This window comes from Ipomoea triloba, chromosome 14 (assembly GCF_003576645.1).
Source record: "Ipomoea triloba cultivar NCNSP0323 chromosome 14, ASM357664v1".
Taxonomy (NCBI): Eukaryota; Viridiplantae; Streptophyta; class Magnoliopsida; order Solanales; family Convolvulaceae; genus Ipomoea; species Ipomoea triloba.
In genome coordinates this window covers 22,641,664-22,668,406 of record NC_044929.1, presented here as the reverse complement: position 1 = coordinate 22,668,406, position 26,743 = coordinate 22,641,664, and the positions used below count along the sequence as shown (strand labels likewise).

At 35.9% G+C, this 26,743-nt stretch overlaps 3 protein-coding genes across 3 annotated transcripts; 2 read left to right on the top strand and 1 right to left on the bottom strand.

Moving 5' to 3' along the window:
- The first annotated feature begins 9,569 nt into the window (after window positions 1-9,569).
- LOC116003818 (serine/threonine-protein kinase Nek1-like) lies at window positions 9,570-14,120 on the top strand. Its single transcript, XM_031243755.1, has 14 exons — window positions 9,570-9,795; window positions 9,913-9,979; window positions 10,212-10,277; window positions 10,839-10,885; window positions 10,999-11,044; window positions 11,132-11,212; window positions 11,292-11,334; window positions 11,453-11,502; window positions 11,630-11,711; window positions 11,837-11,886; window positions 12,226-12,299; window positions 12,406-12,457; window positions 12,615-13,010; window positions 13,336-14,120. Exons 1-14 carry the CDS (start codon window positions 9,710-9,712, stop codon window positions 13,894-13,896), a joined length of 1,701 nt encoding a protein of 566 aa, XP_031099615.1. The 5' UTR covers window positions 9,570-9,709; the 3' UTR covers window positions 13,897-14,120.
- Window positions 14,121-16,806: 2,686 nt separating this feature from the next.
- On the top strand, window positions 16,807-21,032 carry LOC116004896 (VAN3-binding protein-like). The gene is made up of 7 exons (XM_031245096.1): window positions 16,807-17,190; window positions 17,496-17,639; window positions 19,306-19,744; window positions 20,026-20,256; window positions 20,347-20,396; window positions 20,481-20,538; window positions 20,621-21,032. Exons 1-7 carry the CDS (start codon window positions 16,855-16,857, stop codon window positions 20,833-20,835), a joined length of 1,473 nt encoding a protein of 490 aa, XP_031100956.1. The 5' UTR covers window positions 16,807-16,854; the 3' UTR covers window positions 20,836-21,032.
- Window positions 21,033-21,124: 92 nt separating this feature from the next.
- On the bottom strand, window positions 21,125-23,894 carry LOC116004897 (protein LIFEGUARD 4-like). Its single transcript, XM_031245097.1, has 4 exons — window positions 23,564-23,894; window positions 22,988-23,101; window positions 21,603-21,760; window positions 21,125-21,521 (listed from the first exon to the last, which is right to left on the bottom strand). The coding sequence occupies exons 1-4, from the start codon at window positions 23,811-23,813 to the stop codon at window positions 21,315-21,317; spliced, it is 729 nt and encodes a 242-aa protein (XP_031100957.1). The 5' UTR covers window positions 23,814-23,894; the 3' UTR covers window positions 21,125-21,314.
- Window positions 23,895-26,743: the final 2,849 nt, after the last annotated feature.

Below are 26,743 nucleotides of genomic sequence, written 5' to 3'. Positions count from 1 at the left end.
TATTTGACATCCATGTAAACTATCAATCTTACTTCGGATTGTACAATTACATTACCAATATGTTCACTAATTATCTAATACTTTCTGAGTCTTTCACCTATATTAAATTTATTGTATTTTTCATAAGTTTATTAACTGATTTTTCGGTATTTAAAAATATCGAGGCAATATAACATCATATTACTCTTCACTTATGATGATTTGGCATTTGATGAATGATGATTGGTCCACATCGGATACGTGTCCATGTGACAATTGGATGTCTATTGATCAATCAGATAAAGTTTGAGTCGGTACTCATATATGATTGTGGTGTTAGCGAGGAACAAAAATCCTTAATTAGTGAGCTATGAAATAGAATCTTCTCATCCAATTTCTGGTACACTAATAATTAACCAGTTAGCTATTTGTATGAAACTTCTAACCTCAATTTTCTATATACATATCAAAGACTCAACTCTATGATTGAGACTTGAAACAAATTTCTATTTTCCTTTTTTGGTCACGCGTTTGATTCTTGTCAACACTCTCTCAGTTGATGAATCTGTTGCACATAGTCTTCCTAGTGTGGTTTACGGTATACCTCTCATGTGTGATTCGTGGAATATTACAAATTTACACATTAGCAATGCTTATCCAGTGCACACTCTTAAATAGCGACTAATAGGTTTCTCTTGTCATCCAACAACAAACAAAAAACAAAAACGTTGAATTAAAGTTTCAATTTCAACGGCCAAATAATGTCACATTTGTTGGGAATGTGTATGGTGCTAATGTGTATGTAGGCCAAAATTAGAAATGAAAAGATGAATAAAGTTGTATCACGTTAAGTAACACGTACTGCCTTAAAAGAGTGGTTTGTCTATGACGGGCTCAATCAAAGTACTTCGGTGTCACTTCCCTAAGTTAGCACAACTCTCTATAGGGCCGTGTCCCTGAAACTATAGAGTAGAAGTTGCAATTATAAGAATAATGAAATGTAGAGATTAAGAATAGAGAAGAGGAGAAAGCTATCGCTCAGTTTCTAAATTGATAAAGATTGAGAAGAAGACCAAAATTTGTCCACAACCCGCACATTAGGCTGAACGACGGTGATACACAAGGTTTTCCCAATTTCCGCATTTCCTTCAATATAAGGTTTCAAAGCCCACTTAAAAATTCATCTAAATAGCAAAAAGGAAGAAAAAAAAAATTTAATGGAGGACAATGGGTAAAAAGATACACAAGTCTCCCCTTTTCATTACCCAACAACATTTAGAGGCTAAAAAGAAAAAAGTATAGTGTTACTCCTAATTTCGTTAAACACACAATAGTTATTAATTAGTTGGACCAACCAAAAGTATAAAGGAGGAAAGCTCGGTTTGGTAATTATAGTAAGTACTGTTAATTTAAGGTGGCTAATAAACTGATTACATTAACTACATCAAGTGGTTATGTGTTAATGTGGGCAACGGCAGCTTGGTCCTACGTTATCTACTTATCTCATTGTCCCTTCCTACGTTAGCGCAATGTGTCTACGTTAAACTGTTTCAGTTCAAGTTGTTCAACCCTATTTTATTCTTGCTTTCGAATAATTCCATGTGCTTCCATTCCAATTGAAATTATTGGGAACTTATCTTAAGATTTAATCCCAATATTAAACATGTTTTTATAGGTGACAATGGAAACGTACAATTACTATCCGAGAATATGTACGTACGGGGTAAACCTTGTTCTTGTGTAATAATATAATTCACAAATCACACAGGAGAGGTAAATCGTACTTGGAATTCTGTGCAATGAACTCGACTGGAAGGGTGTTGGCAAGAAGCGAATTTGTAACCTTTACAATTGATTATTGATTTTAACATTAATCTCATTACTACCCCTTTCTCATCTTTTGGTGCCTAGGTATATACGATAAGCCTTTCCTCGTTTGAACTTTGCCCTTTACTTTTAAGGATATGACATCCTAAGGTGCTACTAAATACATGGATCTTATTATCAATGTCTATGAATGAGAAATCATATATCATATTGTCAAATCCAAAAAAACGGATTCTATTATAAAGTTTTGGATCAGCTAAGTTACATATAAAATGAATTCAGAACGCTGAACCCGTAACGTGGCTCTAATATAATACCATTTGTTAGGATTAAGCATTTACCACTACGCCAAAAGATATAACTGGCAACTTTATTTTCTTATACACCCCATCACATTTTCGAGAACTTGACTTTTTACTGACCTGCATCCAACAATCACCTAACTACCAATTACTAGATTCTCTTTACCAACCTCAGCCCAACAATTTAGTTCCACCTAGCTATTGTGTAATTCAAGAACAATCCGTCAACCATGCAACATATATGCATGAAAGAGAGTGATAATTGAAACCCGAGGTGGCATGGATATATAAATGGATGATAGATCAAGATACCGAATGCTTTGTTATGCAAGCAAAAACTATATATATATATATATATATATATATATATATATCATCTATATTAGCTAGCATGGATAATATATATCATTAAATAATATAATGCACAGTAAAGAATAAAAGATTAGCCACCAAAAATTATAAAGAATAATATACAGATTACAAAAGTATAAGCAGTTCACGGGCACTGGGCATTGGGCAACTTGTCAGGTGCAGACAAGATGGACGAAAATAGTTAACAGAGACAGCACGTACTGCATTGCTTGCTTGGCTTTGACGCCATTCTCTCTTAGTCCAATTTTTTCTTCTTCTTCTTGTTTGTTCAAACTTTGGTATTTGGCTTTATTATACGTATGCAGTCAAATTAGATGCACTACTACATATTATACAATGCAATATATCTAATTGTCTATCATTATTGCATGGGGACAAGCTATGTCTCATAATTCATCACTAATTGTTGGCTATTAGAGCGAGTTATAGTATTTTTATAAGGTAGAGAATTTGATGAGAGATTTGTATTTATGAGTGATGAGTACAAGATATAATGGGGAGTTTAATTGAATTGGTTGACTCTGGGTGATCAGATAACTCAGCTCGGGATTTATGGTGCTAATGTTAGTACAAACTACTGCTATATGGAGCAGAAGATATATTGGATGTAAAGATCATGAAGTCATATTTATATTTTATATATATGCTTAAATTTATAATCAGTGTCATGATGGAAAGAATTTTGAAGTCGGGATCTTAAGGCGATGGATTGCGACAGAAATAATTTCGTCGCAAAATATGTGACGCCTTATTCCTTCGCCTTATTTTGTGACGAAATTGATCCGTCATGTACAAAAATACGACAAGTCTATAGACGACGGAACAAATTCGCGACGAAATTTTTCCGTCACGATTCGCGATTTTTCTTGTAGTGCCCGAAAGCGTTAAACTTTATAATGTTCGACCATGTAGCATAGTTAACAATAGTTTAAACCTTTGTTTAACGAAATACACACAATGCATCTTTCAATTGATGTTCTTGTCCTAGAAGGGGTGGCTGAGTAGGTGGAACATGATTCTTGTATATAGTACTTGAGTAGTCATGAGTTTAATTCTTGCTAGCAATCTCTCCGTCGAACTCATCACATATGTTTTCGAAAGCATAATTTATTAGATAATGCACATCCTTGATCAAATAGCTAGTGGCTACGAATTTTTTCGTAATCAAAAAATATATATCCATGTTCCTTTCTAGCAAAGCAAGCAATATATCTGCAGATCAATCATATATACTATAGTAGTGTAAGCTGAGGTATACACACCATGCCATTATTCACAAGGTAGGTGGTATATATTCAACTGTTGACATTACATAATTGGATGTTGGAACATCAAATAATGTTAATTAAGAGCTGAACAAAAAAGGATGATTGGTTCATTGGAATTGATATATAGCATCATAGGTTGACTTTGATGGGACCATATTTTGGAAGCCACATTAAGTGATCCCTCCAATATAACTTCTTAATAAAGTTGAGTCATCCAATTCAAACCACAGAATAGAATGAAGAAAATAAATATATAATTAATATTTATTTTTATTCATTAATTTTTTTAAAAAAAATCTATGGCCGCTACTCAGGTGAAATCTGCATTGTTACCCTAGCTGGCAAATTAAAAGACGGCCACAAGGAGTCGAACTTGAAACATTGTATATAGTTACTAATTAAGCCAATTGCTGGGCCTGGATCAACTCGGTTGAAGTTGTCCCAAATTATTTTTCTTCTAATAAGTGTAAAACAGATGACAGAATGATTAAAAGTCTTAAGATTTTATCCCGCCTATTAAATTTCTTAGGTTTTCTAAAAATCCGTGAGAATATATATGAAATATACTGAAAGTCTTCTTATTGAGAAACTCATAAAATAGAGAGATAAAAAGAGAAAAATCAATGTACGTAAACATGTTAAGAAATAACACATCATTTAATTTGATACCATCATCATATTCTGAAATATCTATGTTCACGTGTTGTACAATAATTGATCCAACCGCATACTAACTAGCTATCACCTTATATGGATGTAAGTATTTCTCATACTTTAGTAGATAATATACTTTGTGTAAATCATAATTATTATTATCATCGTACACAGAATCGTAAGCATCCACTCACCAATGGCTGCTGTTACGTTGTTGCATACATTTCATGTTATTTGGAACATTATATTGAACAATGGTCGGATTCAGATCATCCAAGTAAAGAGACCCGCCGTGTATAAGCATTATGGTTTAATTTCTATCGTAAGTAAGGAGCAACTATCTCTTAGGCAGGGCGGCAGTCCCTACCCGCGCCGTCTCACACTATTGTGACTCAATCTCTTATAAGATTTGATAAATGTCAATTTTGACTGATGACCAAAATTATGGAAACAAATATATAATTATATGGATTGAAGAAATAATCACAATTGAGTGACAGCTTGATTATATTACATGATATATTGAAATGTTCTAATTGCTTGAAGGATATAACATGCATGTATATATATATATATATATATATATATGTTTTTTTTTTTTTGAGTACTAACATGTATATATATAGTAGTAGCCTAAGTGTAATAGCACATATTAATAATATTCTATCTCAACTTATTTTCTGTTTAATTTCTCTCTAGTCTAAAACCTTTTTCAATTTTCTTTCTTCTTCTTCCTACTCTAGAGTTCATACACTCAAAGTCAGGCATATCATTGTGTAGATCAAAATAAAAAGTATCAAAAAATACATTTTTAATATATTAAAAGTACAATTTTGTTCATTCATTTCAAGCTTTTCAATTCAATTTTGTTCATTCATTTCAAGTTTTCCAATTCAATTTGGTTTCATTCTACATATTTCTTAGCAATCAATCCTTTTCCTTTTCTTTTTCTAATTCCACTCCTGGGCATTTTATGTGTTATAGATTCCAGGAGAGACCCACTATCACCGAGAACCATCTTACTTGGAACACACGTCATGATAGGTATGTGCAGTTTAGACTTTTAATTGAAACGAAACAGATTATTCAATTTGATATCAGAGTCAATCTCATATTAGGTATCATCCAATAGAAAAGATACTACAGTTTATGTATTGCCGGGAACTCATAAAAAAATATAAAAAAAGTAATCAACTTGCACATACAAAGGAGCTTGCAGGAAAAATGAGTAAACTGTTTGAACTATCACTCTACAATCTACAATCTTTTGTAGAGACGATGTGAAGTATATATGTATACTACTCCGCGCGCATATATATATATATATATATATATATATATATATATATATATATATATATTATGATTACACCAACATATATGAAATGTGTGGGTAGGAAAATGGGCCAATGGGGGATTATGGATCAGAGAAAGGGTGGTCCAAATAGGCCACTATACCATTATATTCATTATTATTATTCAACTAAATCTTGTGAAAAAACAAAGCATTAGCAACATTGCCACCCATTCCTACTTTCATCTTGGACTATGCATCGACACATGATCCGATGGCTGTTCTTGATATACTAGTAGTTGTCACATATATTCCCTAATGAATGGGCAATATGTGTTGACTATTATTTTCATCACATTAATTATATTGTTGATCGAGATAAGAATTATAATACCGATTAGACCGTCTTGATAATTTAGTCAAACACTTCTACATTAGAGTTTGTTTAAAAGTGTTGTCAGAACAGTGATTGAAGCGCTTAGGGTAGTACATTGCTCTAATAGAAAAAATTTCAATGAGAGGGATGAGAGACAATTGAGAATAATTTGAGTGAAGAGATCTACCGTCACCATTCTATTTACTCTAATCTCGTTGTTTTTTTAAGAGAAGTCTAAAACGTCTAAGTACGTATTATCAAATCTTACATATATATGAGTGATCAATGAATTAATTGCTAGCGGTGACACAGTTGCTCCTAGTCATAGAATCGGCATGAGGAGTTAGGATAGCTTTAGAACTTGGAAGGCTATGTACATGTCTACTATCAAGATGTTACCACTCTTGCAAGACTCAGATTAGTTACCGAGCAATATGCGTGGACATTAGTTATGTTGGGTGGAGGCCCGTGAAGGGTCAAATCCATCACCAAGCTACTAGGAAGATTGTTGAGCAAAGACCTAATTGACGAAGTCCAGTACTTGGCTTGCTTCTCGAAAATGTAAAAAACAAAAAAAAAACAAAAAAAAAAAACCATGTGTCTTGCATTGATTGGCTAAAAGAAAAATGAGCAGTCACCTAATAAAAGTATCAACCAATCAAAACGTAGAAATTAAAAGAAAATAAGGAATAAAATGTTGTATGTAGAACTCTATATATAGTAAATCATATATACTTGTGGATCTTGTGTAGGGTAATGTAGCCATTCTCTTTGCATTGTTAGTAAGATTCTTCATCAGAAATAATCCATTGAGAAACACTCTAGGAAATGGGGACCCATGGATCTTCTTCATCATCATCATGTGGTGCTTGTCCAACCAACAGCAATCACCACCTACCTAGCTTTATTACCATATACTTTAATTTCTTCATGCTTTAGTCAAATTTTATTGAAAAAAAAAATGAGATTAAGAAATTAAGAACAATAACATAAAAAATGCGCGATTATTTAAGTGGTTTAATAGTGTGTTTATGTCTATGAGAGCTAAACAGCTTTTTTATTATTATTAATTATATTGATCATACATTTAGGTGATGTAAGTCTAACCTATCTTGCATTTACAAAAGGAAAATGCTTTTTCTCCTCTGTATTTTCCCTCCAAATTAACTTTTCCCTCTTGATGTGACTTTCATTCATTGGGTGTCAATGAATTTATTGATCAATTACTAATTAAAAAATAAATTTAGCTACTAATAAGATAATGTCACATCAGGAGGGAAATTTTAATTTATAAGTGAAAACAGAAGGGGTTATAGCATTGCTCTTTACAAACTTATATATTAATGTATCATATCATGGCCAGAATGTCCCGCATCTATCACCGACCCATTTAACTAGCAAACTCAATTCATATGGGACCCTCAAAGACGAGTAATGTCAGTCTACTACACTCAAGTCTCAAACACATGTTATCACTCAATAACATATAAAACATATACAACAAATTAAATCCCGACCACATTTGTTGTTGTTCCATACGTTGTACAAAATGGCCGGCCGGCACAATTCTGCAGAGCAATAATGCTAATGATACTGTTACCAAAAGTTTTGAGCAAGAAATGGGGCACCATCCAGAACCTTTGAAAAGGATAATAGCTTAGCTGAAAAATGAATCAAGAAATTAAGATCGATGAACATGAGAGAGAGAAATGGAATAAAAAGATGGCTGAAGGTGGCAAGCTGGTCCTGTAAACGTAGGGTCGATGATAGAGATAAAGACTGGTAAAATCTATTATCATTTCATCCCCACTTCCCCATTACTTATTATTAAGCCTTAGAAAAAACATAAGAAAAAACTCACCTTTAATTTTTAATGTGGGATCTCTATTACCTCATAATACCCATATATAAGTCAGAAAATGAAATTCTTGTGTTGAACACAGCTCAATTGATTAATCAATTAAAAAAATCAATAACTTTATTTTATTGACAGTTGTAACGTGCAAAATTCAATTCTTACTAAATGAAGGTATGGACTCGGGGATATATAGAGGTAGTGAGAGCCCTTGGAATTGGAGTACAATATTTTAGAAAATCAATTTATGTCCTAAAACGTTAGAATTAATAGCTTTTTTTTGTTGACAATAACAAGTGGCTATGTATGAAATTGACCATGATATAGAGCTATGGGCAATACAATTCAAGCACATTAGGCTGTTGAGATACAATATGATTTACCTCATTTATTAATACTCCCAAGTAATAGCATGCAGTTGAGTTAATAGTTATTCTTTGCTGGCAATAACAATGTGTCTATGTATGGAATTGACCGTGATAGGGAGCTATCCTATGGGCAATACAATTCAAAAACTTTACGTTGTTGAGATACATTGTGATTTCCACAATCCTGTCGGGTCAGGGTGTGAGGGCGCTTAGATTGGGCGATTCCACCATCGAGATTGTCTATGAGAAACTTTTTAAGGCCTAGGATGACATCCTAGAATCCATATATTAATAAATTTTTGAACTCCAAAACTTAAGAGTCCATCACTACTCTTGTCCGAAAGATGAACAAATCTTAAGTTTTCGGGTCACATTTTCAGCTAGGCTTTGGGCCTAAACAAAACCAAACGGGCTTACAACTATGGGCTCACTGAACCCATTATTTATTGGGCCCAAATGTTGTTAACAAAAGTAATTTAATGATATCCAATCATGAAAGTGAACCTAACCACAGCTTTGATTGCTTGACAGCTCCATTTCACCAAATAATCAATAAAATATCACATCTCACTAACCTCCCATCACATCTCCAACCACTGCTTCTCCCCTCTACACATCACACTTTAACTCCCATCTCACATTGTATTTCTTCTTATTATCCTACCAAGTTATAGTATATATATCTCCAGAGATTTCAGTTAACGTAATGCATTACAATTAGTTACTCATTGATGAATTCAACGAGCTGAGCTTCTACTTTTAGCAATTAATTAATTAATACATGTTACGTCACATATGATTGTTATAATCGAGAATATTTTTATCCAGAGTCACTATCTAAGCGTGTACACTGATAAATTTTGTTTATGTTTAATAACAGTCCACAAATCACACAACAGAGATAAATCACACTACGAAGATTTGTGTGACAGGCTCGACCTAGAGGCTGCAATTGAAATTATGTAGCAGTAGGCTGGTTGAACACTTTTACAATTAAACCAGCACAAAAAAATGTCGTTGTTAGGGAATTATGGATCAAATCAAACCCCATATGATTGTACGATTGTTCATCAAACATTAAATCCAAACGTACGTCCTTATGTTGTCCATGCACCCTGCCCCCCTGTTCCTCTATTTTTAGGAAAATACAAATCGAATAATACATCAAATCATATAACCTATTGTGGGAACAACATCAACAACCATATATATATATATATATATAGCGAGTTTGCCACCTTTGTCTACACTCATACCATGCTACATCTATCTTCTGCAATTCTTATTGGTGGATCTGGGCATTCTTGAATTTCAAATTTCTCTTTTTGAGCTTAAAGTTTTGAGCTTTTTGTTGTTTACATATATATATGGTTGATGGTTTTGTGATGGTGTGAATTGAAGTGTGAGTATTAGAATGGAAAATTATGAAATTCTGGAGCAGATTGGGAAGGGATCGTTTGGTTCTGCTCTTCTTGTCAGACACAGACAGGAAAAGAAGAAGTAAGACAAGAAATTAAATCATATATATGCATTGAAGATTTTTGCTTTTATGTTTGTGTATGTATATGATGTTTTTTCATTGGTTTGAATGTTGGCTCTTGTTTGTTGGCATTGAAGATATGTTCTGAAGAAAATTCGACTTGCTCGACAGACAGAGAGAACCCGCAGATCTGCCCACCAAGAGGTTAGTTGGTCTTATGAAAAGTTAAGGAAAATGTTAGTCCGATGATGTGTTTTGTCTCAATTAAAAGTTTAAGCTGATAATGAGACTGTACATTTATTACATAGGTAATGTTGAAGTGTTCTCCATTTCAAATGTGTGATTCTGTCAAGAGTTTTTGTTGCAGTATAAAGGGTGGTGTATGTTCATTGCAGGCTTGCAGCTGATTCATCATGACATTTTGGTTTTCTTGCAGATGGAGTTGATTGCCAAAGCAAGAAATCCATACATTGTGGAGTACAAAGATTCCTGGGTAGAGAAGGTTCATCAAACTCCTATTATTAAAAAACAGTTTTATAATGATTTCTGAAATCAAATTTTAGATAGGCAGAAGTTGTCATATGATATAATGACTGCAATTAGAGGTTGCCAAATAGAGATGTCAACGGGGCGGAGTGGGGCACTACCCCGACTTTCTTCTCATTTCCCATCCACGGCCCCATCCCTGCCGGGGAAGGAAAAAGTCCCCCCATCCCTATCTCCGCCCTTGTCCCCTGCGGGAAATTCAAAATTGCCCCCATTCCCTATTTTTGTCTCTATCCCCGTCCTCATAGGGGCGGGGAATCGAGTTCCCCGTCGTGTACGGGTACAATTGGCATTCCTATTGCTAAAGGTCAAGCTTGGGCATGTTCCCGAGCCTTCAAAATGCTGGTCCAAGACCAAACCTCTCCGAGGCAATCCTAGGCCAGCCTTGTTAGCTTTAGACCGATTCAAGGTCGGTTCAGTCCTGAATCAGCCCGTATCGATTTTGTTGAGTAATGATTGCTTTATGGTTTGAAAGAATATTACTGTTCCATTCTCAAAGTGATAACATCATTTTCAGGGATGTTATGTATGCATCATCTTAGGGTATTGTGAAGGAGGAGATATGTAAGTAAAGTTTTGCTGCAACAATGTTGAAGAGATCAAACATTTAACCCTAGGGGTTATCCTATTATATTTCTTAGCTTGTTCTATATTGACTTTGTTTTGTATGAATGAAGGGGAGAAGCCCTCAAGAGAGCAAATGGAGAACTCTTCTCTGAGGAGGTAGGTTAACTGACTTACTTTACATCCCCTTTTTCATATGATTCATAAAGGTCTAGAAATTTTATCTAAGTGTTGAACAATGAACAGAAGCTCTGCAAATGGCTGGTGCAATTGTTGATAGCACTTGACTACTTACACACAAATCATATTCTTCACCGCGATGTCAAGGTTGGTGAAATGTGCTTGAAAATCTATCTATCGTCCTTGAAAAAACTGTGTTGTGACTGATATAAAGTGTTTGGTTCAGTGTTCTAATATATTCTTGACGAAAGATCACGACATACGTTTAGGTAAAAGCATTTACCTCGATCAGGTTGAATTTTAAAAGCATTTACCTCGATCAGGTTGAATTTTGGATATGATTCATGCTATTTTGGCTTGTTTAATTCAATGTTTGGTTGAGTGTAGGTGATTTTGGTCTTGCTAAAGTTTTGTCCTCCGGTGACCTAGCTTCTTCGGTATGTACCTTCACTATGGGTATACATATCGTATAATTAAAGTATGTGTTCCGTTTCAACTAAAAGTTTAAACTAATAGTGAGATTGCACGTTTATATTTTATATTATATTATCTGCTATGTTATAGGTGGTGGGAACTCCATGTTACATGTGCCCAGAGCTTCTTGCTGACATACCTTATGGTTCCAAATCAGATATCTGGTCTTTGGGTAAGCCTATTTCCCCGAAGCCAATTGAGACTCGATTGAATTAGTCTTAGTCTGCAGAATACGGAAACCGGTGCAGAATACACTCTCCTTTGCTTATTGTTAACAAACTCCTATCTGCAATGTAGGTTGCTGCATGTATGAGATGGCTGCTCACAGACCTGCATTCACAGCATTTGTAAGTCATATATGCATTGCTATCTGCAGGTTTTGATAATCTTTTTTTATTTTGAATAATGAGGGAAACCCGTAGTCACTATTTGAAGATGTGCACTGAGAAAATCCCGCCTTGTGATCCTAACCGGCAGAAAGACCACAAGAAGGTAAACCAGCCTAGGTTGACCGAGAAGGCTAATAGGCCACTCCCACTGGGAATCGAACTTGGAACATTATGATCGTCAAGTCAACAGTCTGACCAGCTTGGTCCCCGTTTTGGTCGTCTTTTCATCAATATGACAGTACAAAATGGCATTGCCTTTGAACTGCACTACAATTGCTTTTGCCTTCTGCAATGCAGGATATGCAAGGTCTGATCAACAAGATAAATAAATGCATAATGGCTCCACTTCCCACAACTTATTCTGGTGCATTGTGAGTGTTATTACTTCACCCCATTCTGCATATCTTAGCCTGCACAATGCTCAATTGCTTCTGCTTCTGCTATAACTCAGAAACTTTCTTGTTGTTCTTGTCACAGCCGGGGGATCGTCAAGAGTATGCTGAGAAAAAACCCTGAGCACAGACCAAATGTACATACATCCTAATAAAGATTTCATGCTAATAAGGAAGAAAAACCTGTTTGATTTTTTTTTTTTGAGTACTATTGACTCTGTTACAATGTAGTATCTGTTCATCCTTACCATTCACAATTCTGTGACTCTGATTTTCTTTAACATCCTGTTTTAGGCTGCAGACTTGCTGAGACACCCCCATCTTCAGCCTTACGTCCCGAGGATTCATCGTGCATTGGAAAGCACTCGACAGAGCACTCGCCCTGTAAACAGCACTGGTTTCGACAACGTAAAGAGAACAAGATTTGTCGAGCCTGAAATTAGCAGTGATAGGGCCTTGAAACCTGGTGTTTCTGAATCAGAACTGGACTTTCCTTGCTTATCTCTTAAAGCTCAAGATGACATGATCTCTTCGAATAAAAATTTATCGAAACCATCCGTGGAAAGTCCTTCCAGTATCCCAAAGTTTTCAGAGTCCCCGAGTCTTATAAGTTCAAATAAAACCTCTGCAGCTCCTAGGAAAGAGTCTCCTCCATTGAAGATATCCACCCCCGGTTCAACTCGTGAACTTGTGAGTTTAATGTTGTCTGTTTTTACTAACAGTGATAACGGTTGCACCATCTGTTATGTTATAATTGTTAGTACTATGACTCTTTTATAATGCAGTATTTGTTCATAACTACTTTCTCAACCTACTGAAGCACAAAGAGTCAATATTGCCTACACTGAGGCTCGAACCCACCCCCTTCTGTATGGGAGTGTAACCGGGTGCCACTAGACCACAAGGTCTTGACACATATACAGATAATCTAGGTTCCCTGATCTGTTAAATTTAGGTGCAGATGGCCTGATTTGGCTCTTTGTATCTCTTTTAAGCCCCGGTTTCTAATCTGCAGCTTCCGGTTTCACACACTCCGGTCAGCAAACGCTCACAATCAGCGCGAAGATCTTCTCCGCGAGTGTCAAACAAGCCTGCAAAGCTCGAGCCACGACGCAAACATAATGTCATTAGTCTACTTTGCAGCGTGGACTCTCTTGATGTGTCTGTGAATGCTCCAAGAATGGACAAAATGGTGGAGTTTCCCATCTCCACCCCGAAAACGCCATCCACAACGTCTTCAGACTCGGGGGGTGATCGCCTGATAACGAAAGAAATGTGCATAGTCCCGAAACCAGATGGCAATGGAAGGGAATGTTCAAAGGGCAATCACAGAACTGGTGAATTGTATTCAGATTCCTGCAGGCAGTGCTGCAGATTCGACACCTCGTCGTTTCAGCAGCGGGCCGAGGCGTTGGAAGGCGTGCTCGAGTTTAGCGCACAGCTGATGCAACAAGAGAGGTTTGAAGAGCTTGCAGTGTTGCTGAAACCCTTTGGGCCTGAAAAGGTTTCCCCTAGGGAGACTGCCATTTGGCTCACAAAGAGTCTCAAGAACACAGCTCAACCTTGTATCATGTGATTAATTGTCTCTGCTGATGTTAATTATGATGAGTGCATGGACCACTCTAAAGCTTGCATTATATTTTTCATAGCGTGAACTGTGAAGAAGGACAAGAAGATAGCAACAATCACTTGTTCATGAAAGATAGTATATACTACACATGTTTCAAAAGTTGTTCTCAAAGTTGGCTTGTGAAGTTGGGGCAATAAGTGTCAATGTGTCATGTTGATTGATCGATCCTATTCTTGGTTTTGCGACTATTGGAGTCAATAGCCGGTTAACACCACTATTTCAAAATTAATACAGAGATGCTTAAAGACAGTAAAAGTAGTGTATTACTGTTATTGGCACATTTTGGAGACGTCAAAGATTAATATAAAAGAGGAAAAATATCATTTTATGTTGCTGACATAAATAGGAAACTAAATCCTTAAACGTAACCCTATTGATTAATTACAAATTAGTTGAGTGCTAAACATGATAAACCAATTACCTAAAATATGACTACGAATTACTTGAATTATTATACATCTCGAAATTTCGAGTGACTGCGCCAAGGATGAGGACAATGACTACAGTCCAACCGATGACAACTATTGAACTCCTCGTCCTCACCCATCACCTATCATAAACAATGCTACTATTTGAGATATATTCTAAATTTAGATTAAAAATTTATTTTTCTATAAACTGATATGATTTACCTCTTTTATCAAGATTTTAAGATAGATACTAAGAACATCCTCATTTGTTTTGATTTTTTTTTCATGGTTTTTACAGGTCCACCTAGAGGAGGAAAAAAAAAGGGAAGAGGAAAAGAAGAAAAAAATTAAAGTAAAGTTGAACACGCCCAGCTGACACGTGCAGTGGGCATAGGTAGTGTCCTTCCATTTCTCTTTTCTGCGGGACCCACAAAAAACTTGGGTCTTGCTAAAAAAAAAATGACAAAAATCACTTCCACAATTTGTGCAAAAAATCATTGTTTGATTTTTTTAACATGCAAAAACCATTAATGTGGTTGCTCTAATATAAACACTCGAGATTAGGTATAATCATTCTAGGCAAGAACTAGTGTGATTGGAGATGCCCTTAATTAGGTGCAATCATATACAATAAGGTGGATATGCATGGAGGATTGGAGGGCCGGTTCCCATTGGTATAAATCAGCATAATAATATCTCCTTTTCAGCCCTGACACTGAGACATATATGGCAACAGTGAATCAGAAAGTCTGTTCTGGTTTGGTTTGGTCTGGTCTGGTCTATATAAAATGATGTCTAGAGGCACGCCTGAAAACCTCTACTTTACACATACACCCATATACGTACATCTTCTTCCTCATATAGTTATCTGTCCAATCACTGAAAAAAAAAACTTTGGTTGCAGATTGCAGCAGATCAGAAGATAGCCAGAAGTTGCCGTCATGTGACGTTAACAATTCATGACTGAAATCTGTTAAGGGTAATGGGGATTGGGGAACAATGAATGGCAATGTGTTTGTATTTCCTTGTCATTTTGTAAATTCTCAATGTTTGAATGATGCCCATCACAGCATTTTATGAAGTTGTAGAATTAGAATTAAATAAAGAGACATAAAAGTAATTGTGTTGAGGAAAAAGACAATCAAATTAATTGCTTGAGTCCCTTGGTGTTGATCTTGCTCCCAGGTCATAGTCAACCTTGCCTTAAACTAATTACTATCTTAATGTGTGTTTTGAGTAAGCTCGTCAAATATTGCAAATACGTTGAAGTATTATATTCGGTCTCAGGTAGTTGAATATAATACGTGATCAGACGTTCCCGAACTTAAGTATGATCTCCATGAAAGTCCAAAAGCCCCTCCCTATAGGCAATTAATGCGTATAGAGGTCTTGAGGGAACATGCACATGTGCACCATGTGTCCCGCATACACCGGCCCTGACGGGGGCAACACTTATAAGGCCACGTGCCGTTAAATTCCTGACATTCGCATTATCGTGATAAGGTCGAATAGTGCAATATGACAATAAAAATAGTTCTCTAAAAATAATAATGGATCAGGACTTTGAATATCCTTCTCGATCTTTTGTGATGGAGAGCTGTGACCCGAGCATAAAGCGCGACTATCAATCCACATTAGGACTATCTTCCAATTAAGCTCGGGTCAAGCAAACTCAAGGTGGCCGGATATGCTCGAGAAGGGGACCTCATAGTCCCCTATACATATATCGAACTCAAGTGTAAGTATATGGATAAAGTATAATCCCTATCACCACCTTTCAACCAACAGCTACTCAAAGATACACCCTAGTGAAACCCGCATTGTAACTCTAGTTGGTTTAAGACTGCAACAACATAAATCAGTCTAAATTGTCCATAGCTGACCAACTCAAACTAAGAAGCCAAAATACACAACTTTTACAAGAAGTCAAATTCAAACCTTAAGATTAACAAATTAATTGCTTGATCAACTCGGTTGGATTCCGAGCCACTACTAACCAAATTCATACATGCTAAAAATAAGTTAATTACGCTCACACAATCAAGAAGCTCAGTTAATTCTTAGGTGGTAGATTGTGACAAAGACACAAGATCAAGTTTGGGCAGCAGCTTATGAAGCTACACTCAATATAATGGGTTTTTTATGTGGACATTTCGTGGATAAAATTAAAATCAATATCATTAATAAATCATCGACTATCTACTAATTATCCATCAAGATTCAAGACAGAATTAATTACACTAAGTCACTAATGATAGTATAGAACTATAGAATTCTCAATAATTGGCAGAAAAGACCGGTGGCAGGAATAAGGGTAGGCCCTATAACGACCAGTCAAACAGTATCATTGACCATTCTCTACAGCCCTACATCCTTCATTCTTGACCCTTTGCGGCTTTTCCCTATATATATATTTCCACACCACAATGATCTCATGCACTCTCAGTCTCTCAGCTCACACAAACAATTAAACAATTAAACAACCCCCACTAATATGTATACGGGCATGGACTCCTTGTGGGCGGAGAAGCGCTTTGACGGCGGCGTTCAGCTGCCGGAAAGTCCAAGGTTGCCCATGGAATTCCTGTCTAGATCCTGGAGCGCCTCTGCTCTCCAGATATGCAAGGCGCTTTCTCCTTCCACCGCTCCGTCGTCTTCGTCTTTGCTTCCCAAACTCAGTGCGATGGGCATTAATAATTCCGGCGCCGCCGCGCCGGAAAACGCCTTCTACGACGAGGAGTCGGCGGCGAAACTCTTCGGGAATAACACGTTCTGCTTTGCTTCTTCCGCAACCTCTCAAATGGTTCTTGAACGCATCATGGCACAATCCGTAAGTCTTACTTCACACTTAATCCTACTAACTTATTTTTTGTTCAATTTTAATGTATTATAATAATTCTAATTTAATAATGTTTATTTTTAAAATATTAAAGAATACCTCGAGAACCCTTTTTTTAGTGGTAAAAAAACACGCAAAACAAAGGATTACAAGAATGTAAATCAATCTAATTAAGCTGTTTAAAGACCGTCAATAGCTCCCGCTGGAGTCAAATTTGTAATTTTGTGGTTCATGATTAACTTCACTGGAGTTGTCCTCTTGTTTGCATTTTTTTAATGTTTTGGTTGATTTTGTAGATGCACAATGAGCATGAAATATCACCGTTAACTTCCGGAAGGTTGTCTCATAGCAGTGGACCTCTGAACAGCAACGGTCCTCTTACAGAAGAAACTGATAGCCCTCCAATCTCCCCTCATGAGGAGTACGAAGATGTTGTTAAGGTATGTAAATGTTTTCCATTATTTTCCTTGAACTTTAATTTGATAATACCCATGATTTACTTTATTAAGTTTTTTAGATTGAAGTTAATATCACATTTTATCTCTAATTATTTTAGATGTGTCTTTTATAATGCTAAAGGAAACTGCTTCCCATCCTTACGTACAGTTAATTACCACTCCTTATTAGTCCCTCATGAATTGAAAAAAAAAATTATTTATTTTCATATATTATGGTAAAGAGTTCTCTAGCTTGTCCTAGTTTTAATAGTGAATTAAATAGCGTAATATATATGGGTTGTATGGTTTCCCCCTTCCGAATGATATAAAAAAAAAAATAGCTGTAACATATTTTTAATAATTTAACAGTCAAATTTGATTGATACGTGATAATGACCTTGTTGTAGTTTAGTAGTACAAAGTGACTCTTTTAGATAAGAAACGACAGCAACAGATATTACATTGTAATAAAGTCGATAATATTCAAAAAAGTTTTGATTGATACATTATAGACCCCGATAACCAGAAGTAGTTTAAAAGAAAAAAGAAAAAAAAAAGTTGTTTGAAAAAAAAAAAAAAAACATGGAGTACAACATTATCAAAATACTTTAGTTCACATTTAGCTTGTAGTTGATAGATGTTGGCCCACAATTAAACTGATATTAATGAATTCAAGTTTCAAAAAAATAAAATTAAAAGCAAATGTTACTATAATCGAGGAACTAAATGTGAAATCATCACGTACTTAACGTTGATATAAGAAGGTGTCTAGAAGTGATGCATTATGAGACAAGGATGGGTTTAATAAGATGGAAAGGGTTGGGATGAGACAAAAGTGGGGAGAACAAAAACCACTTTGTCTCGTGTTTCGCAGTAAAGTTGAAAGGAAAACGCAAGAGATGGAGAGAACCAATACTTTTGTTGCTTTTCTTTCTTCACAAGTATGCTTTAGCTATCAAATCATCCTCCTTTTTGACTTTACTTTGCTTCTTGTTTTTCCATGCAAAATAATTGAACATACCCAAAGCCAAATAATAATAAAGGAAAAAGAAAAAGATGATAATGAAACTTTGGAAAGAGTGTTACGTACTACCAAATTGCAAAGATACAAAGATTTCGAATTGATTGCTATGGGTAAGATTATGATTCATATTGTCCTTTAACTTTTAATATATTTTCTAAACCTATAGATTTTATTTAATAATATTATATTATTTTTTTAATAATAAAAGAAACTCACAACTATTACTCGATAGTTTACATTTGTAACTCGACTCAAATTAAGTGATGGTCTGAGGGAGTATGCTAGTGAGACAGGGTTGTAAACGAGTTTGAGCTCTTCGAGTGAGCTCAAACTCGATTGAGCTAGAAAATTAAAGCTCGAGCTTGACTTAGTTACGGAACGAGCCGGTTTGACTCATTTACACCTCGATCAATATATATAACTTGCTTGCACCTCGACGAGTCATGAGCTTAAAATATTTAAGCTCAAGCTTGGCTCGATTGCGAAACGCGCCAATTTGAGTTCGACTTGAGCTCGAACCAAATTTTTGAGCTGCTCGATTCATTTACACCGGTAAGTGAGATAGAGAATGGCTTTAATTTCCTAAAGAAATAATGACAAATTTAAGGCCTAATTATAACACATATGCCTGTCCGCACTCCGCAGTACTTACGAGCAAACAACAGTCTCCAACCACTATTCACAACTGTGCGGAACGGCACCGGCGGCAATGTGGGCGGTGTAGCCGGAGCTCCCGGCGGCAAAACAGTGGGGAAATGGTTGAAGGAGAAGAGAGAGAAGAAGAAGGAAGAGTGCAGGGCACGAAATGCGCAGCTCCACGCGGCAGTTTCAGTGGCCGGCGTGGCTGCTTCGGTGGCCGCAATAGCAACGGCTGCAGCGTCAGCGTCGTCTGCCGGGAAGGATGAGATGACAGCACAGACGGACATGGCCGTCGCTTCGGCAGCAATGCTGGTGGCGGCGCAATGCGTTGAGGCTGCAGAAGCCATGGGAGCTGAACGTGATCACCTCACGGCGGCGATCACCTCCGCCGTCAATGTGCGCTCCCACGGGGATATTTCCACTCTTACCGCCGCTGCAGCCACAGGTGAGGTTATATCTTATTGAAAATTGTAATTTATGTCCTTCCGTAATATATGTCAATTAGACTCAAGAATAAATGTTGCACCTCAATTTTTAAAATAGTACAAGTATTATTGCTCCTCCTATCGGATCTAGGTCAATAATGTACCATTTTGAAAATTGAGCAGCAACATTTACACCACTAATAATTCAGAAGTCACATTGATAATTGACATATTATAGAGAAACATAAATTACAATTTTTTCTTATATCTTAAGTAACTCTACTAACTCTGTGTCTATCAGCTCTGCGAGGAGCAGCTACATTGAAGGCAAGGGCACTGAAGGAGGTTTGGAATATTGCAACAGTTATCCCCGTCGAGAAGGGGACTGCAACCGGGGCAGGTAGTAGCAACAGCAGCAACAACAACAACAATGGTTACTCGGAGGGGTTAGATGTGGAAGAGAATTTCTTGGGCGCTTGTAACCAAGAGTTGCTAGCTCGGGGCCGTGAGCTTCTCAAGAGAACACGTGATGGTAAACACAGAAATACTAACTAGAAAATGATAGTTACCTATACATAGGTTGTTCTGATATTGTGTGGGCTGTTCTTCACTTGTTCTACAGGCGAACTTCACTGGAAAATCGTTTCTGTTTACATTCATCGCAGTGGAGAGGTATGGCACTAGGCACTAGGCACTATATATATAGCCTTAACATCTGAGATTCACTTCTATGCTAAATGGCATCCAATCTTACAGGTAGTGCTAAAGATGAAAAGCAAGTATATGGCAAATACAGTGACCAAAAAGAAGAAGAGTAAGTGACCGACTATATTTCATTGAACTAAAGATGTGGTTTTGAGGTCATAGGCTAATGAATCCTAAACATGATTTTGCAGATGTGGTTATAGAGGTTTGCAAGGACATACCTGCATGGCCAGGGAGGCACCTGCTAGAGGACGGAGAGCAGCGCAGGTACTTTGGGCTGAGGACTGAGGTGCGCGGGTTGGTAGAGTTCGAATGCAAGAATCAGAAAGAGTATGATATGTGGACTCAAGGCATTTCGAGGCTTCTCTCTATAGTTGCAGAAAGGAAAAGGAAATCACATAGTTAAATCCTCCTATTCCTATCATAAGATTCCCAAGTGTAGCAGAAAAGTGCTAGAGAGCAGAAGATGCATGTTGGATAATGATCAGGGCAAGCTATATATGTTTATAGGCAATGCATATGTAATGTTGTTTGAAACAATCTGTGATGTGATCTAATCTTTTTCATGTAATTTAATCTGTGCTGCAAAAACTCTTATCTCTATCCTGGAAAACTTATATATGCAGAGCCAGAGATCTTAAAGGCATTGAAGAGCAGAAAACACAATGTAGGATAAATGGCAACTGCACAAGGTATATGAAATAACAGGCCGGATGGTATTTACTTTGCATCATATACAATGAATCACACACTTCTTATCTATTTCCATGAGATAGTAAAACTGAACAAAGATTTATGAAGGGAAGAAAAGAGTGCGTACAATACGTAGTCTTTTCAACTATCAGCAGCTCTAACTCTATGAAGTGTCAGGAGGGATAGGAAGAGTCAACTATCAGCAGCTCTAAGAAGTGTGAGGAGGGATAGGAAGAGGTTGATGACGTCTAGATACAGGGAAACAGAAGCCCATATGTATTCATCATAACTATAGCGCTTGATGAGGTTATCAGTGTCGTATATGATGTACCCACAAAATATGAGTGATGCCAAACCCCCATAGATCATTAGGGAGATCCTTCCAAGAGGAAAAAATATCTGAGAATGGCACAATAAATTGGATCAACTTCTGTTAAATTGAAAAGCTAAATGCAAATGTGAAAGATGAAGTCAAGTTACCTGAATCAGGGCAAACAACATCAGCACCATAACCGCACCAAACAAGAATGGTCCAAGGAAATTGAAGTCGTGACCTCTCTTTGCAGCCCAGAATGTATATAAAGTAAGAGAAATCACAACAGCTGCAGTCAATACAGCTGATTCCAAGATTATTCTCCCTGTTCCCAAGCATTCAGCCAACAGATCAATATCCTTGAAAGACTAGGTTGACTGGAATGACTGGTTAAGCTTGCAACAGCAAGAGTTAACCGAATACTACGTGCATAAAGCAAGAAAACAGTCACAACACCTGGGCACCTCTAAAAGCAAAAATATAGACCAAATGTCTAAATCAATTAAACCATCTCACCTTGATGCAACCTGGGCTATATGGCATATGCGATGTGATTCAGTGATTGCCTTGTCATCGTGCACATTTACTACATCCAATAATAACTTATTGACCCATTAAATGTAACCTAAATACCTTATTTTAGCCCTATTTTGTATCAAAAAATTCTTAAGACCCCAAAAATAAAATTCCACCAACTCAAAAAAGATGTGAGATCACTGGAGCACCACCCAAGAATCAAGATCCACCAGTTTGAAAAGATATCAGTAATTTTGGTAGTGCAACATGTGCTTATTGCATCTCTTTATTATGTGCTTTTAATGAGTGCAGAAATGCAGAATTGTTATCACCAAAAGGCATATGCATCCAACCACAACTGTCAACTGTCATTAATTATATATTGTGTTAGTATGCGTAAATATTCCCAACTGGTTTCTTCAAGTCTGTATAATACAGAGAGTATATATGTTTGTGTAAAAATATAAAGGGTCACACTTGTGCAAGACCATCTTACAGGTCTCAATCCGTGAGACAGGTGGAATCAACGTAATTTGGGTCATAAAAACCAACCAAAGACCAACTCAAAAGTCATAACAGTAACTATGACTCAAATTATGTTGACCTGACCCTTCTTACGAATTAAGACTCGTGATATGGTCTCACACAAGTTTTTGTATGATATAAAATGTATATGTATTTATTGAATAATATTTCTTTCATGGGATGTCCCTCCAAAACGTTTTTTTTCTTAAATGCACTAATAGTGACATATATTTTCATTGAAGGTCCCTCTAAAACGTTTTTGTTCCCCCCTTAAATAGTGACATGTATGAATGCAAAATATCGCTCTCATGGGTGAAATAGAACGAAATCAAGGAATCACCATTGTCCATTGACCACAAGAAAAGAATATATCTTATCCAAAATTTGGAGTAATATAACAGCATGCACGCCAAGGAACTCCAGCAACATCATATCATCCAACAACAAAGAGAACTTTACTTGAAGAACAAAAAATAAAAACAAGAGTAAGAAATAAAATTGAAATGCTTGCCTTTGGTGAATGCACAAGTCAATCCCACGGCAAAGGAAATAGCAACTGTGAAAATGCCGAGCAGGAAGTAGTTGTAGGGATGCCTCTGGTGATAGTAATACAAAGGGCACAACACTGCAGCAAACGTACCATTAATTAATTTATAATTAAATTCACAGTTTTAAACATATGGAGAAGTAAATAACAAAACAAAAAAAAAATTATTTAAATACACATAATAACAAATGTCATGAAAATTCTACTATATTTAAGATTAAATACAAGAGTGAAATGTAAACCAAAATAAAAAGTAAAAAATCTATACTAAAAGCTTTATCCGATCCAGTTTTGCTTTATGCAAATGCACTTTAATTTACATATTTCTTAAAATAGTGCAAGTGTAATTCCTTAAACAAATTATACTCCGCATTCCATACATTGTATATAGATATACAATATTAACAAGTTTATATTTACAGTTTTTAAATTAATTTAGTCAAATTGATTCATTTAAACAGAAACGATAATAGAAATTGAGGAACAAATTGCAAAAATCAACACCACAATAATGACGGAAGAGAAACTGAAGGAGCATACCGATGAATGGAGTGATGATGAGAACAATATAGACAGCCAAGCCAGCTCCGGTGGATGCAAAGAAGTGTTTGATAGGGTGAACAGTGACAACGACGGAAGCAACTGCGACGGTGAGGAGGAGTTGGAAACTCACAATCGAGTACACCTTGCGAATGAATGACCACCGGAGTTGCGGATTCTCCAGCATCGTGGGATACAGCTGCCGCCCTCCGGCCTCCACGTCAGATTTCCGGTAAGGTTGGTTCCACATCTCGCCTCCGTTCAGAAAATGCGCTAACAGTACTCTCCGATCGCTTGGTTTCGTTGTTTACTTGCTTTGCTATGAGTGAACGCTAAGGGAAAAAACGAATATATACGAGTTTACAGGGAGCGGTTAGTTGCAACTTGCAGGGGAGAAGAAACTTCGTGATTCGTCGAGTCACGCGTGTGCAATGCATTGACACGTGGCAGACAGGCTGGACTGAAGGTGGGTTCTCGCGTCCCTAAACGTTCTAGACTTGTCTGGTTAAATACTTCAAGAAGCATAAATTCCATCTTTTTTTTTTTTTTTTTTTTTTTTTTTTTTTAAAGTTATGAAGATAGTAATAATTATTTAATGGTGTGTACTAGATATATTTTATTTTGTGATTGTAATTGGTGAAAAGTATAATGAAATTAATCAATTTATGTTGTTTACAATGGATTGAATTGGCTAATAATTTAATAAGTTGCTCTTAATAAGAGTTAAATTTTGAATCTTATGATTATCAAATTAACATCGTGATTAATTTAAATATGATTGCCTCCAAATTTCAACACTCTTCTATTCTTTTTTTCAAATACTACATATTGAACTAGTGAGCTAAAGTTGTATGAACCAATATACTATTTATATTTTGACCGTGTTTGATAATATAATTATTTTTTGTTTATTTAACCATTATTAGTTGTTTGACTTGGTTAAACAATCAATATGAGATTATGAGTGTTTGGTTAATTAGCTTATTGTTCCAAAATGTTAAAATTCAAAATGTAGTCATCTATCAGTTAACAATTAATTACAAAATATTTTTATACAATTAGCTAATGCTATCAACTAATCAAACTCACTAACACAATAAGTTAACAGCTATTTACTAAACATCACATTTATCTTGTTATTGTTATTGGCAAAAAAAAAATTATAAAGTGATTAATCAGCTTATGTTGTTCATAGCTGACCGAATCGACTAATAATTCAATAAGTCGCTCATAGCAAAGTTGTGGTGATGGCTAAAAGGGGAAAATTTTTATATGGACCATGATCCACATGTTCAGTTGTGTGGATCATGATTATAAAATATATTTTTAATATACTAAAAGTACATTATTTGCGTGCGGAATGTATTGATAGTATATAAAATAATATACTTTTAGTATATTAAAATATACTTTTTAATTATGGCCCACACATCTGTGTGGACCAAGGTCTATCTTGCATTGTAGACCCTGGTCAAAAAATAACTTTCATATTCTGTATCGGTTGTTGACACATTTTGTACTTGTAATTAATTGTTTATGTACCTATAGCTATCCTATTATGCGTCAACAATTATCAAGTTATTTGTTTACATATACATAAATTATTAATTGTAGATACATAATATGTTAACTGAAAGTACACAATTTTCGTATCATAATTTACAATGCAATATGAACACTAGTCCATGGTATAACAATTGAAGAAAAACGTCGGTTGTTATGCCATGAACCCAGGTCCATGTTCATAATTTTAGAACTTTATATTTACAATTTCATAATTCTATATTTACAATTTCATAACTTTAAATTTAACAGTATAACACAATTTTTGAATCTATATAACAAAATTGTGAATATAAAATTTACAAATTGTAAATATTGAATAATATAATTTTGTATATTAGATATAAAATTATGAACATAAACCTAACCCACCTTATAAAATAGACCCAAGTCTATAACATAATTTGCCGGAAAACGTAACGGTTGAGTGGTGTAGCGGTTGCACCATCACCATTTACGGGCCCATATTTGTAGTTGTGAATCAAATTCATATGGACACTTTTGCCTATTAGGCCCATGATACTCAAGCACACAGCTGTGTGGATCAAAAATAAAAAGTACATTATTTTTGTATTGAACCTTCAATACAAAAATAATGTATCTTAAAATAATGTACCTACAGTACAAAAATAATGTACCTTCAATATAAAAATAATGTACTTTTTATTTTTGGTCCACGCAATAATTTGCCACTCCCGCAAGTTTGCAACATCTAGTCGTTTACTCGCGCGTGGCCCGATCAGTTTTGTACTTCGACTGCTAAATTACCCATCCGACATGGATAAGTTTGATATAAGGCCATTTTACCTATGTGTAATTTCTTTTTCAATGTAAAATATACTACGTAATAATTTTTATAGATACATAAAAATAAAAATATATTTTAATTAAAAAGTAATATTTTATATATATTTTCACGTAAGATGTTTTTATATAAGGTTTGGTCATATGTTTTTACTACTAATAAGTAGTCACTACTTAATAGATTATACCAACTAACTAGGGGTGACAATGGGTCAGATGGATAAGGAGATCTACCCCACCATCAACTCACGTTATACTTTCTCTACCAATTCTATCCTGACCTTGACTTGCATCGGGTTTACTTTTTCATGTTATGGATTTCGTCTCCGGTAGCTAGCCTCACCATTGATGGCTGTCTTCCTCGAACTCTAAGGAACCGGGTGCTAAGAGGTGGTGAGCTCTGGCTTGCTTATCGTCGGCAGGCTGCCGAAGAGTTGTTATTTCTGTCTTTTCTTCATCTATGGCTAACCTCGGGTCTCTCCGTATGCTAACAGAGGTTTTGGTGAAAAGCTTTGGGTAGTTCGTCGGAAATTTTTGTCGGAAGCTCTTGTTTCAATTTCAGGTGATTTTTCGACAAAAACTCAGCTTCATGATGAACATTTTTTTAAAACCAATTGAAATTTAAAACAATTGATTCAGGAGTTGATTTTTTAAAATCACGTCATCACCGGACTTTTGCATGCAACGTCGGAATCAACAAAAAAATCAACTCTGCATGCATCATGATGAACATTTTTTAAGACCATCTTGGAATTGAGATCTCTGCGTCGTCGCATGTGGAAGGTCGGTGAGGACATGAGGTTGCAGAAATGG